At 45.1% G+C, this 14,649-nt stretch overlaps 1 protein-coding gene across 1 annotated transcript in view; it reads right to left on the reverse strand.

Moving 5' to 3' along the window:
- GON4L (gon-4 like) overlaps positions 1 to 14,649 on the reverse strand; it is an 87,498-nt gene that overhangs the window by 40,135 nt on the left and 32,714 nt on the right. Inside the window, exons 12-13 of the mRNA XM_060201592.1 lie at positions 575 to 676; positions 237 to 277 (exon numbers count right to left, since the gene is read on the reverse strand). Of these exons, the coding sequence (XP_060057575.1) occupies positions 237 to 277; positions 575 to 676 (143 nt within the window). The remainder of the gene's footprint in view (positions 1 to 236; positions 278 to 574; positions 677 to 14,649) is intronic.

The raw sequence follows: 14,649 nt of genomic DNA on the forward strand, positions 1-14,649 counted from the left end.
TGATAGCAAGGAGTAACCCAACACTTAGCAATGATAATTTCATCAAAAGTAATCTAAATGCAGACAAGCAGGAGTCTTTTGAGTCTCATGCTACTATATTCACTCCTAGGTGACCTCAAAGGACAAGCTTAGTGAGGTCACCCTTCTGGAAGGAGGTGCCCTGGGACCAAAAGACCAAGCTTGCTAAAGAATTCACTTTTACAATTTTGAGTTCTCCCCCAAGGATCATTACTCACAGTTTCAAACAGCTCTTCCATCAGTTCATTCACTTCCTTTTCTGAGGAAAAAAGTCAAACAAGTTGCCATTGGCACAAATTAGTTTGATTTTGCACCAAAAAGGAATTCCAAGAGGACAATGTTTCATCATTTTCTCAAATGTATTTGACAAAATTCTCATGGCTATCATTTACTAATCCAAAAACATTTATCTGAACTATACGCTTCAGTTCCTAGTCTCATTTCCTATCCTTCAATTCTTCCTATTTCATATGGAAATAAGCAAATAAAACTAATGATAATGATAATTTTAAAAGATAAATAAAATAAAAGCAGGACTCATAGTAAACAGACTCACTGGTGATTCTTACTGCCCGGTCAGTGCGGAAATCCTCTGTGTCTGGCTCATCACGGTCCTCTAGGAAGTTATATTCTGGATCATCATCGTCATCTGCCTCGTCTGAGAAAAAAAAAATGTCCTAAGACTTAATCTCAACTCTAAACTTACTTTCCTAGACATGTTCAAAATTCAGGAAAGGCCAGAAAATCATACAAAATTGTCTCACTAATCTCACATTAGATAGTGCAGCCCTAAAAATGCTTTTTATAAATCTACTCATACAAAGATATTGATAGAAAAAAATGACCAGAATTCCCACCTATTAGGAAATGACTATTTTAGGGGCTGTAAGATGGCATATGTATATAAAATGTAAACATACAACCCTCTTATGTTCAGTAATGCACAACAGAATGTAACATAACTATAGCAGTCATAAATAAGAAAAAAAATTTTCTCTGGGAGCTAGGCAGTAGCATACCTGGTTAAGCTCACATAATACTAAATGCAAGGGCCTGCTCAAGGATCCAGGTTCAAGCCTTTGGCTCTCTACCTGCAAGGGTAGACACTTCAAGAGCAACAAAGCTGGTCTGCAGGTGTTTATCTTTTTCTCTCCCTCTCTGTCACCCCCAACTCTCTGTCCTATCCAATAAAATGGGGGGGGGGGGGAGCCAGCAGGATTGGTGGACTCATAGTGCCAGCACTGAGCCCCAGTGACTGGAGGCAAGGAAAAAAAAAAAAATCTCCTACAATAAGAATTCAAATTATGAGGCAAGTAGAAATAAGTAAATAAAATGAAGAGAACAGAATAATAAGAGCATAAGAGATAAAATGTACAAGAACCTGGGTTGAAGCCCCCAGTCTCCACATGCAGGGTCATGAACAGTAGAGGTATCCCTACTTTTGTTTCCATCAAATAAATAAAAACTTTAATACTTGCATGCCTAAAGCACTTGCTTCATTCCCTGGACTTGGATATGCCAGACTTATGTTCTGGATTCTCTCTCTCTCGTTTTCTATTATTATTATTATTACCTCCAGGGTTAATCCACTATCCTGGAGGCTATTTTTCCCCTTTTGTTGTCCTTGTTGTTTATCACTGTTATTATTACTGTTGTTATTATTGCTGTCTTTGTTGGATAGAACACAGCAAAATCGAGAGAGGACAGGAAGACGGGGAGAGAAATACATCTGCAGACCCGCTTCACCACCTGTGAAGTGACCCCCCTGCAGGTGAGGAGCCAGGGCTCAAACCAGGATCCTTGAGCCAGTCCTTGTGCTTTGCATCATGTGCACTTAAACCACTGTATCCAGCTCCCTAATTATTTTTAAATATTTATTTATTCATGTGTTTATGAGAGAGAGGACAGAACCCTGACACTGAGGATCAAACCTAGAGCCCCATAGATGTGAGTCATACACTCTACCACTGAGCAGTAAGTAAGTGAAAGGTGGTGCTCTGAAACTTACGTGACTACCTTGTCTATTTCAGAAAATGGTAGCATTCATGGACCATCTATCTGCTCAGTATTACACTGATAGTTTGTATTAAGGTGAGGTCTCAACCTGACGCTGTTGACTGGCTACGGAAGAAGGGCAAACGCTAGAAGAAGGGAGGTCTTGATTTTATTATTTCTTCTGCATTTATTGTTCTTCTATAAAGAAGTTTCCCCTTTGTTCACGTTCTATCCTTTCATCATTTTTCTCAGATCACTGGACTGATCAGGTTCCTTTTACTGGAAATGCTATGATCTATTACGATCATTAGGTTTTGATAACTTAAGTTTTCCTAAATGATTCAGTGGAACTCTACTTATGCTAATGCCTATGTTCTTTCTCTATCTCTCCATTTGTATTAGAACAAATTTATTGTTTAATGGTGCAAGTTTCCAGCTTACTTTGTATCATCCTATCCCAAAACAGAAGCAAATTTTAAAAATATTTCTTAAATATTTATTTATTTTCCTCCAGAGTTATTGTTGGGGCTAGGTGCCTGCACTACGAATCCACTGCTCCTGGAGGCTATTTTTTCCCTTTTGTTACCCTTGTTTTATCGTTGTGGTTATTATTACTGCTGTTATTGATGTTGTTGTTGGATAGGGCAGAGAGAAATGGAGAGAGATGGGGAAGACAGAGAGGGGGAGAGAAAGATAGACACCTGCTGACCTGCTTCACCACTTGTGAAACGAGCCCCTACAGGTGCGGAGCTGGGGGTTTGAACCGCGATCCTTATGCCAGTCACTGTGCTTCACACCGTGTGTGCTTATCCCACTGCTCTACCACCCCAAACCCTAGAACCAAATTTTTAAATACAGAGCTCAGTTTCATTTTAATGAAGAATAAAAGCATCACTCCAGTACATACAATACAGTGCTGGGGAGGGAACTGAGAGCCTCAGACATAAATGTCCCATATGCTCTGCCAGCTGAGTGATTTTCCCTATCTTGATGTTCCTATTCCATTTTCTCTCTGTTACTTGAATTTAACTATCAGATGTGGAAAAAAACAAAAACAAAAAACAAAACCCAGAACTGGGGAGATAATGCAGTGGTAGTGCATTACACTTCCATGTAAGATCTCAGAGGTCCCTGGTTCAATTCCTGGCATAACTAAATGCCAGAGCTAAGCAGCGCTCTGGTTCATACAAACATAGTGGTTATGCAAAAGACTTTTCTGCCTGAGGCTTGAGGTTCCAGGCTCCCAGATTCAATCCTTGGCACCACCATAAACTAGTACTCTGGTAAAAAACAAAACAAAACATAAACACACATGCACATACATGTGCTCTGGCAGTGGGAAGGAAATTAATGGGTGAGTGCAGGATTTACATGTAAGAGTCCCCAAATTCAACCTCCTGCACCACATATACCAGAGAGCAATGATCTGGCCACTACTAATTTTTCTCTCATGAACTAATTTTATCCTCATTTTATTATGGGTTAGTGGTTTATAGTACAGTTGTTGATATACAGGTGCATCAATATCCCAAGGTCCTTTACGCAACCTTCTGGACACCCCCTCAGTCTTTTATATGTTAATTTTGTAGCCTGACACCTTACTATATTGCCTGGTAATTTCTTTTTTATTACTATTATTTTATTTATTTATTTATTTTTTTACTATTATTTATTTTATTTTTCAATTAGGTTTAAATCTTTTATTTTATTTTATTGATTTATTATTGGATAGAGATTGAAAGAAACTGAGAAGAGAGGGGGAGGTATAGAAGGAAACAGAGAGACACCTGCAACTCTGCTTCACCACTTGTGAAGCTTTCCCCTTGCAGGTGGGGACCAGAGGTTTGAACCTGGATCCCTATTATTTATTTTATTTTATCTTATTTTTTCCTCCAGTATTATCACTGGGGCTCAGTGCCTACACTACAAATTCACTGCTCCTGGAGGTTATCCCCCCCCCTTGTTGCCCTTGTTGCTTATCATTGTTGTTGTTATTGCTGCTGTTGTTGGATAGTGAAATAAAATGTTCCCCAACTGCACAATATACAGGTGTATCTGCTGTTCCTGCATTTCAGCCAACCTAGGGGACTAGAAATGTAACCAATTAGGTTAAATCATTTCATTACACATAATGTAGCCAACCAAACTGTATGTTTCATTTTGTATTCACTTGCATTTTGGCAGCCCAGATTGGGTGTGGAATGTAACCAATCCACCTCATCCTTTGTCTTATATGTACCTTGATGACTCACAATGTGACCAATCCGTTCACACATTACCCTTGAACACACCTGATTGGTGCACCCTGTAACCAATCAAATGTACCACCTTGTAACCAATCAATGCATGCAGCTCATGGCTTGAAGGGATATAAAGGTGGCTTTCCAAATAAGGCAGTTGGTCTAGCATGGCAGGAGTTAAGATTTCAACAGTATAATAAAGTATTTTCTTGCCCTCCACATGGTCACAGCCTCATCTCAGACTCATCCTTTTTTCCGTAACATTTTGGAGGTCCCAGCAAGATGGAGATCTGAGCAGCCCTGCTCTGATTGGGGCCAGACCAGAGCATCAGGACCGGAGGGAGGTAGCCCCCAAGGAAAAGAGAAGTATGTGCCCTCAATGGAAATTCTGAGGTCTCTTTTCTGTGGTGGACTGACCCCCTCTGAGAACAAGATGGCTCTGCATTCCTAGTGAGCAAGCAGGTGACGTACTACAAGACTCTCTGGGAAGGTAAGTCCCCGGAGAAGTTAAGCTAGGCCTAAGTCAACTGAGGATTGATCACCTCAACAGGTTGGCTGCTGGCCAGGGAAATTCAGCCAGATACAGGGGGCTGTGGTATTCACCCCACGGGCCATGGTATTTGGCCCAAGGAGGTAGCTCAGATAGGAATTTAAAAAGGGAATGTTTTAACCTCTGGCATGCGTGAATAAGAGTGTGTATGTGTGCATGTTTTATAGTTCCACGGTTTTGACTACAGAACTTGAGTGGGCTCCAACCTGCGTTTCTGTGGAAGCCGTTTCAGCTTAACAGGGATTCATAACCTTTTGGGCTGTAACCAGAACCAGGGCCGAGTTCTATTTGGCTACCCCTATGCTAAAGACTTCCTTAAGACCCCATGAGGGATCCAGTCAGGGGAGCACCTGCATGGAGTCAGAACTCTCCAAAGTCCAGGCTCACCCCTACCCTTGTACGACTGTGTTCATGGGCCTAGGCACATATAAAATGGGTATATTTTAGTCCAAGGGTCACCCCTTGGACTCGATGTGGGAAAATTTTAAGCTAGGATATAGTGAAGACTATGGCATCCAGATGAAGCCAGAAAAGCTCCAGTTCCTGTGTAAACAGGAATGGCCACCCTCTTTTGAAGTGGACTGGCAGAGTGAGGACACCCTAGATATTTCGACAATCAGCTGGGTCAGGATCATCTGCATAAGCAAAACCCAGGCCACCCAGACCAGTGCCCGTACATTGACACATGATATCTCCTCGCATTGAATCCTCCTGGCTGGCTCCGGTTCCCCATCAAGAGCAGCCTCAATGACCAGGAAGCTGTGCTTCTAGCTTCCCGCTCGACCAAGCCTTCCCAGCCCCTGGAGAAGAAAGACCTGCATCCACCAATCTTGTGCAACCCCACCAGAAAGGAACTGCCACTACCACCGTATGCTGTGAATTCCTCGACACCCTTCCAGCAAGTACCTGCGATATCATCAGCACCACCGAACCAGCTATAAACACCCAACCAGGACTCTCCATATTCACCTGCAACTACCTGGACTACTATTACAGCTATCAGCTCCAGCTGCCAACCTGTTCCAAGCCGTTTCAGCACCAACCCTTTTAAACAAGCAACAAGGCAGATACCCTTCTCCACTAGACACCACCATCATAATGCCATGCTCCCCTCTTGCACTCTTCCTGGCCAGACTGTGTCTCAACCAGATGGCTCCTTCATTCATGGGCCCTCCACATTGATCTATTAGCCCTTCTCTACCACTGATCTTCTGAATTGGTGTCACCATACTCCACCTTACAGAAAAAAGTCACAGGTGATGACTGACTGCTGGGAAATTGTGCAGATGCAGTCACATCTGCCATGTTGTCCCCTCAGGATACTGCTAGTTCCCACGAGAGTTGGGACATCCTCGGAGTGCCTGTTCAGCCATGCTGTGCTCTCAGGGCATTGTCTATTTCTCCGCGATATTTGGAGTGCTTTGGTTACTCCTCCCCCCTCCCATTCTCACGAGTTATTATCCTATCCTGGAGTACTATGGTTACTCCTCCCCCTTCCCATTCTCGCGAAAGCTGCTCCTATAATATCCCTTCTTCTTCCGCACCTCACTCTCTTGCCAGCGCTTCACTCCGGTGTTCAGACGCAGGAAAGGTTACTGCGTGAGGCGGCCATTTTCGCTACCTCCATGTGGCCCAACCTGCCTCTCTAGCACCCAACTCTGAGGTGCCAGCGCAAATAAAGATTTGTGTTTCCTCTTTGCTCCGGACCCCCTCTCTCTCTTCTCTGCGGCCCGTGCACAACAACAACTGACCTCTTAGAATCAGTTATGCAACCGCACCTCCCAATTTGAGATGACAACTGTATCCTCACCACCTCCAGGAACTGGCTCCAGACACGAACTCCCAGAGGAGTGTTAGACACTAAGGCTGGGCTGAAGTGCATTCCCAGAGGACAGGCCAACTGGGACCCTAACACAGCAGAAGGGCAGACTTGCCTGGACTTGATGAGGGAAGCCCTGCTCTAGGGGAACCGAGCAGGACCCAAAAGGGCCATAAATTTGACTAAAGTGGCAGACTTCCTTCAGAAAGAAGATGAGAGCCCACAAGAATTTTATGAGACTGTGCAAGGCTTACCAGATCTATACACCTTTTGATCTGGAAGCCCCTGAGAACACGACTATGGTGAACTCAGCCTTTGTGTCACAGTCATATGTAGGCATTCAATGAAAACTCCAAGAACTGGAAAGCTTTGCAGGAATGAACATTTCACAGCTACTAGACATTGCCTCCAGAGTTGTTGCAAACCATGAAATGAGGCGAAAAAAGAGGCAGATAGATGGGTGAAGACTAAGACAGCGACCATGGCAGCAGCCCTCATAAAGGCACAGGGTCAACTGACTTGAGAGAAAGGCGACAAGAATAAGCACAACAGAAGAACCCTTTTAGCAATGATCAGTGCCATCACTATAAAGAAAAGGACACTGGGAGAAAGACTGTCCGCAAAGGAGGCAGTCCCAAAGACAGGGCAGGCCTATCATGAGACATCTGATGCCCTAGTGATGACTCAAGGCTGCAAGGAGGAGAACTCCTTGGACTAGGACTCAGAATAGGACAGACCGGCCCTTTCTCTATTGGCCCTTGAGAGCCCATGGTCTCAGTAAAGCCAGGGGGCCATGACATAGACTTTATCCTTCATACTGCAGCAGCTATCTCAGACGTAAACACCCCAGTAGGCCAGCCCCCTGACCAAACCCGGGGCCACAGGAAAACTCCAGGCCTACTGCCTGTTTGAGGTATGGGAGTGTGTGCTAGGAGGACACAGAATCCAGCATCAATTCCTCTACACCCCAGACTGCCTAGCTCCCTTACGGGGAAGAGACCTCCTGACAAAGGTCAGAAGCTGCACAGAGTTTGGCACAGAAGATGAAGAGACTCCCCAGGGTGATGACGATTGAGATAAGTCCTGAAGAATGGTGACTCCAGCCCTGCCAGCCACACCATGAAGAGCAGGTGTTATTGGCTGACCTCATCCAGTGTGGGACAATGTGAAAGCATGGTAGAGCATAGGAGAACTCCCCCATCCTTGAAATGGAGGTCTGAAAAGACATCCCACCTGTCAATCTCTCCCTTTCAGGGATAGGACTAGCTATGTGTGTGGGCTGAACCTGGCTAGTTTGGACTGGCAACCAGGCACCCCCCCAGTGATGAAAGAGCTGAAGCCTGGAGCAGTGCCAGTATGGGTGAGACACAGTATCCAATACCCCGAGCAGCCTGGCTGGGAATTTCAACCCACATAGAGAGAGACTGCATGCTGCAGGTGTGCTGGTAGAAGTGCATTGCACTTCAATGGAACACTCCATTGCTGCCAGTCAAGAAACCCCACTCACAGGACTATCAGCCAGTACAAGACTTAAGACTGATCAATGAAGCCACGGTTACCATACACCCTTCTGGGACTTGTGCCTCCTGACTCTCGCTGTTTTACCTGCCTTGATCTAAAGGACACATTCTTTGGCCTGAGGCTAACAGAAACAAGCCAACTCCTACTTGCCTTTGAGTGGGAAGATCCAACTACAGGAAGCAAGACTCAACTGACATGGACGCGGCTTCCTCAGGGCTTCAAAATTTTACTAACCATCTCTGCAGAAGCTTTGGCTAAAGATTTTTAAAAATGCCAGCTACCTGGATGTGTAGTTCTGCAGTACTTAGATGACCTTCTCCTGGCAGCCCCTTCATAAGAACTATGTAAACGGGACCTGAGAAGTCTTAGGTTTCTTGCAAGAATGTGGCTAACAAGGTGTCCAAGTCAAAGGCCCAACTCTGCAAGCCTGAAATCACTTACCTGGGGTATCGGATCAGCCAAGGACAGTGCACCTTGGGGCAGGAGAGGTGGAAAGTCAACTGTGACATGGCAACACCAAAAACAAAGAACGTCCATGAATTCCTCAAGGCAGCTGGGTTCTGCTACATCTGGATCCCAGGGTTTGCTGAGATAATAAAACCCCTATAGCGGGCCACAAGGGCTCAGGAAAGACCCACTCCAATGGGGACCAGAAGGAGAAAAAGTCTTCAAAGAACTGAAGCAGAGACTGATCACTGTCCCAGCCCTTGGACTTCCTGATGTCTCCAAGCCCTTTACCCTATTAACTCAGCAAGTGGGGCCATGGAACAGGACAGGGACCTATTTATCCAAGAGACTGGACCCAGTCACCACCGGTTGGCCACCATGCTTAACGGCACTGGCAGCCACAGCTGTGCTGGTAAGGGAGGCAGACAAACTGTTCCTAGGGCAAGAACTGACAGTAACGGTCCCCCCCCCCCCCCCACGGGTAACTACACTCCTGAATGGGGCAGCAACAAAGTGGCTCTCAGGCAAGAGAATCACTCAGTATCAGGCTCACTGTGTGAGAATCCTCGTGTTCATCTGTCCACCATACAGACTATAAATCCTGCCACCTACCTTCCAGAAGAGGAGGGTGACCCCACCCATGACTGTGAGGAAATTGTGGATGAAGCATATTCCTCCAGATAAGACCTGAAGGACCAACTTTTACAAAAATATGATCTAGAGCTTTTTGCAGGTGGGAGTAGCTACCTCCAGAAAGGGAGGTGATACACTGGGTATGCAGTAACTACCCATGACAGTGATGGAGGCAGCCCCCCTTCCACACTACTGGTCAGCCCAACGTGCTGAACTGAAAGCTCTGACAAGAGTCCTTGAGTTGGGAAGGAAAAAAAAGAACATTTACACAGACTCTTAAGTATGCCTTTGCCAACCTGCATGTACATGGGGTGATCTACAAAGAACGTGGACTGCTCACCACAGCTGGAAAAGAAATAAAAAACTGGGGAGAAATTTTAGCTATTCTATATGCTGTTATGAGCACCAGCTCAAGTAGCAATTGTTCACTGCCGAGCCCACCAGAGGGAAGTCACCAGGATTGCCCTGTGTAATGCCTTGGCTGACAGAGCTGCAAAAGCAGCAGCTAGGGAATCACAAAGCCCAGATGACAACCCACTGCTATTCGTGACGGAGGCACTGCAAGAGACACCTTCATATAGCTCCGATGAGAAAGACTGGATCCAGAAAGAAGGGGGCAGATTGGGTCACAATAGATGGTATATACTGCCTGACGACTGCCTGGTGGTACCAGACACACTAAGTTATCAAGTGATTAAACAATATCATGAAGTGACCTACATGGGAGCAACTGCTCTCTACCACCTCCTGAGCAGACAATTGTACATCTCCCAGCTGGCAGCTCTGACTGTGGCAATATACAAAAAGTGTCTGACTTGTGCCAAAAACAATCCAAAACAAGGACTGAAACCCCCAGTGGGCAAGCAGAGAGTGGGATGACTCCCATTTGATGACCTAGAGGCAAAGTTCACTGAGGTCAGACCCAGCCAGGGGTACAGGTACATGTTAGTCTACACATATTCTAGATGGGTAGGGGTCTATCCTACCCAGACAGAAAAGGCAAGAGAAGTGGCAAAGGCACTGTTAAAGGACATTATTCCCAAATACGGCCTACCGTCGAGTATGGGTTCTGACAATGGGCCAGCCTTTGTAGCCCAAGTTGTCCAACAGGTGGCCAAGCTATTGAGAATAAAATGGCATTTGCACACTGCATACCACCCACAAAGCTCTGGAAGGTGGAGACAATGAACAGGACATTTAAAAACACATTAAGCAAATTCTGCCAGGATACTGGACTGCCCTGGCCCCAGTTACTCCCACTAGCCCTCCTGTGAGCAAGGTGCACACCCAGAGAAAATGGTCTCTCACCATTTGAGATAGTTTTCAGACAACCACCTCCGGTTTTGAAGGTCCTGAGGGCAGAGATTGAGAAAACAGATGATGCAACTGGGAAAAGTGATGAGAGACATCTCAAGAACAACTGAGGAAAAGACTGCAATCGCTTTAGATACTCTGATTCATACGTTCTCACCTGGGGACTGGGTATGGGTGAGAACTTGAAAGAAAGCGCCATTAGAGGCCATATGGGATGGTCCCCATCAAGTAATTCTCTTTTTTTTAATCTTTTATATTTATTTATTCCCTTTTGTTGCCCTTGTTGTTTTATTGTTGTAGTTAGTTGTTGTTGTTGGATAGGACAGAGAGAAATGAAGAGAGGAGGGGAAGACAGGGTGAAAGACACCTGCAGACCTGCTTCACCACCTGTGAAGTGACTCCCCTGCAGGTGGGGAGCCGGTGGCTCAAACCGGGATCTTTGTGCCGGTCCTGGTCCTTGCACTCTATGCCATATGCGCTTAACCTCCTGACTCCCCAAGTAATTCTAACTACCCCCACAGCTCTTAAAAGTTACAGGGCAAAAAGTCTGGATACACCACACCAGAGCAATGGCAGCCCATCAACAGGAGTCAGCATGTCAGCAAGAAAGGATTAGTCATCCTGACCCTACAGATCCTCTACGTCTGAAGGTATCACGGATATGAGCAACCAGACTTCTACATGACACCCCTCCCCCACACCCCATTACCTTCACTTCCAGATATTAAACTGGGATTTGGAACTGTGTATCTCAAGCCAAAATTTGAGGGGTTAGAATGTGGGAGTGTAAGTGCATTTTTCTGTTCATATTTAAAGTGTGTTGTATAATATACTGGGTCAAACAAAAATAAGAGTACTTGCACCTAAGAAAAGAGTGCATACAAACAAAAGTGCGTGAGCTGAAACGACCTGGTGGACCAGTTTTACTAATTGGTTCCCCTGGACAGCCCCAACTGCTTGGTTCCTTGCTTATACTGGTCCTGATCCTGGGACCCTGTCTAACATGTTAGTAAAATTTGTGACCAGACGACTATAGGTAGGTAAACTCCTTGTACATAGAAAATATGAACCAGTCTCCCTAGGTTAGTAAAACAGGAAAGATTTCCTGGGTATTCCAAAAGGAAGAAAAATGAAATAAAATGTTCCGTAATTGCACCATAGACAGACAGATGTGTCTGCTGTTCCTGCATTTCAGCCAACCTAGGGGACTAGAAATGTAACCAATCGGGTTAAATCATTTCCTTTCACAGAATGCAGCCAACCAGACTGTATGTTTCATTTTGTATTCACTTGCATTTTGGCAGCCCAGATTGGGTGTGGAATGAAACCAATCCACCTCATCCTTTGTCTTATATGTACCTTGATGACTCACAATGTGACCAATCCGTTCACACATTACCCTTGAACACACCTGATTGGTGCACCCTGTAACCAATCAAATGTACCACCTTGTAACCAATCAATGCATGCCATTCATGGCTTGAAGGATATATAAGTGGCTTTCCAAATCAGGCAGTTGGTCTAGCATGGCAGGAGTCAGTTAGATTTCACCAGTATTAATAAAGTATCTTCCTGCCCTCCATATGGTCTCGGCCTCATACTCTTCCTTTTTCCATCACAACAGGGCACAGAGAAATGGAGAGAGGAGGGGAAGACAGAGAGGAGGAGAGAAAGATAGACACCTGCAGACCTGCTTCACCACCTGTGAAGCGACTCCCCTGCAGGTGGGAAGCTGGGGGCTCAAACCTGGATCCTTAAGCCTGTCCTTGTGCTTCATACCATGTGGACTTAGCCCACTGTGCTACCACCTGGCCCCTTTGCCTGATAATTTCCAAAAGCTTCCTGCTGGATTCTTTAGGTTTTTCTATGTAAACTATCATGTCATTTGCAAACGGAGAGTTTGACTTCTTCTCTCCCAATCTGTATCCCAATAATTCCTTACTTCTGCCTGATTGGTATGGCAAGAACTTCCAACAACACTGTTGGAACAGTAATGGTAACAGTGGGAAGCCCTATCTAGTACCTGATCTGAGAGGGAATGCTTTCAGTTTTTCACCACTGAGTATGAAGTTAGCTGTAGGTTTGTTATATATAGACTCCACTATTCAGGAATTTTCCATCTATTCCTATTTTTTTTGTAGCATTTTGATCATGAAGGGATGTTGGATCTTGTCAGACTTTCTTTGCATCTATTGATAAAAATTAAGTGGTATTTGGTTGTGCTTTTATACATATGGTGGATCACACTAACTGATTTACGTATATTAAACCAACCTTGCATCTCTGGGATAAACCCCACTTGGTCATGATGAACAATCTTTCTAATGTACAGCTGTATTTGGCTGGCTAAAATTGTATTCAATATTTTAGCATCCATGTTCATCAGAGAGATGGGTCTGTAGTTTTCTTTTGTTGTATCCCTGTCTGCTTTTGGTATCAGAGTGATGTTGGCTTCACAGAAGCTAGAAGGTAGTATTCCATCAAACATATACTCCAAAAGCTACAGAATATATTAACAGCAACACTAATAGTAGGTGATTTCAACACCCCACTCTCTCAACCTGACAGATCATCTAGGCAGAAAATCACTAAGAAACAAAGGAGCTGGGAGTCAGGTAGCGCAGTGGGTTAAGCTCACATGGCGCAAAGCACAAGGACTGGCTTAAGGATTCCGGTTCTTTCTCCTCCTATCTTCCTCATTAAGTTAAAAAAAAAAAAAAAGTTCTTCCAGGGGAGTTGGGCAGTGGTGCAGCGAGTTAAGTGCATGTGGCGCAAAGTGCAGGGACTGGCGTGAGGATCCCAGTTCAAGCCTCCAGCTCCCTACCTGTAGGGGAGTCACTTCACAGGCAGTGAAGCAGGTCTGCAGGTGTCTTTCTCTCCCCATCTGTCTTCCCCTCCTCTCTCCATTTCTCTCTGTCCTACCCAACAACAACAACATCAATAACAACAACAATAATAGCTACAACAATAAAACAAGGGCAACAAAAGGGAATATGCTGGGAAATTGTGCAGATGCAGTCACATCTGCCATGTTGTCCCCTCAGGCTACTGCTAGTTCCTGCAAGAGTTGGGACATTCTCGGAGTGCCTGTTCTGCAATGTTGTGCCCTCAGGGCATTGTCTATTCCCCCCCCCCCCCCCCCCCCGCGATATTTAGAGTGCTTTGGTTACTCCTCCCCCCTCCCATTCTCACGAGAGTTATTATCCTATCCTGGAGTGCTATGGTTACTCCTCCCCCTTCCCATTCTCACAAAAGCTGCTCCCATAAAAGCCCTTCCTCCGCACCTCTCTCTCTTGCCGGTGCCTCACCTCTCTTGCCAAGGCACCTCTCTTGCCGGCGCTTCACTTTGGTGTTTAGATACAGGTTAGACACATTTTCGCTACCTCCATGTGGCCCAGCCCGCTTCTCTCGCACCCAACTCTGAGGTGCCAGCACAAATAAAGATTTGTGTCCCCTCTTCGCTCCGGACCTCCTCTCTCTCTTCCCCATGGCACAGAACGACAGGAATAAATAAATATAAATATATAGACAAAGAACAACCCAAATAAAAAGTAGGCAGAAGATACAAATAGACTGAAATAGACTGTTCTCCAAAGAGATGCGCATAGCCCACACACATATATGGAAATGCACCAATTCACTCATTGTCAGAGAAATGCAAATCAAAACTGCTGAGATTCCACCTCACTTTGAGAATGGGCTTCAGCAATAAAATAAGAGAAGATAAGTGTTGGAGAGGACGTGGAGAGAGAAGAACTCTACTACAATGTTGGTGAGAATGCAAACTGGTACAACCACTATGGAAAACAGTATGGAGAAATACAAGTGAAGGGGTCCAGGTAATGGCACACCTAGTTAAGTGCACACGTTGTAATGCACAAAGACTCAGGTTCAAGCTCCTGGTTCCCCCTCACCCTTGCAGGGGGAAGTTTCACAAGAGGTGAAACAGGGCTGCAGGGATCAATAAAAATAAAATAAAAATACAAATGGAAATGCCTTATGATTGGACAGAGGTAGATAGCATAATGGCTATGCAAAGAGACTCTCATGCCTGAGACTCTGAAGTCCAAGGTTCAATCCCCTACAACACCATAAGCCAGAGCTGAGCAGTG

Source organism: Erinaceus europaeus, chromosome 11 (genome assembly GCF_950295315.1).
Source record: "Erinaceus europaeus chromosome 11, mEriEur2.1, whole genome shotgun sequence".
Lineage (NCBI taxonomy): Eukaryota > Metazoa > Chordata > Mammalia > Eulipotyphla > Erinaceidae > Erinaceus > Erinaceus europaeus.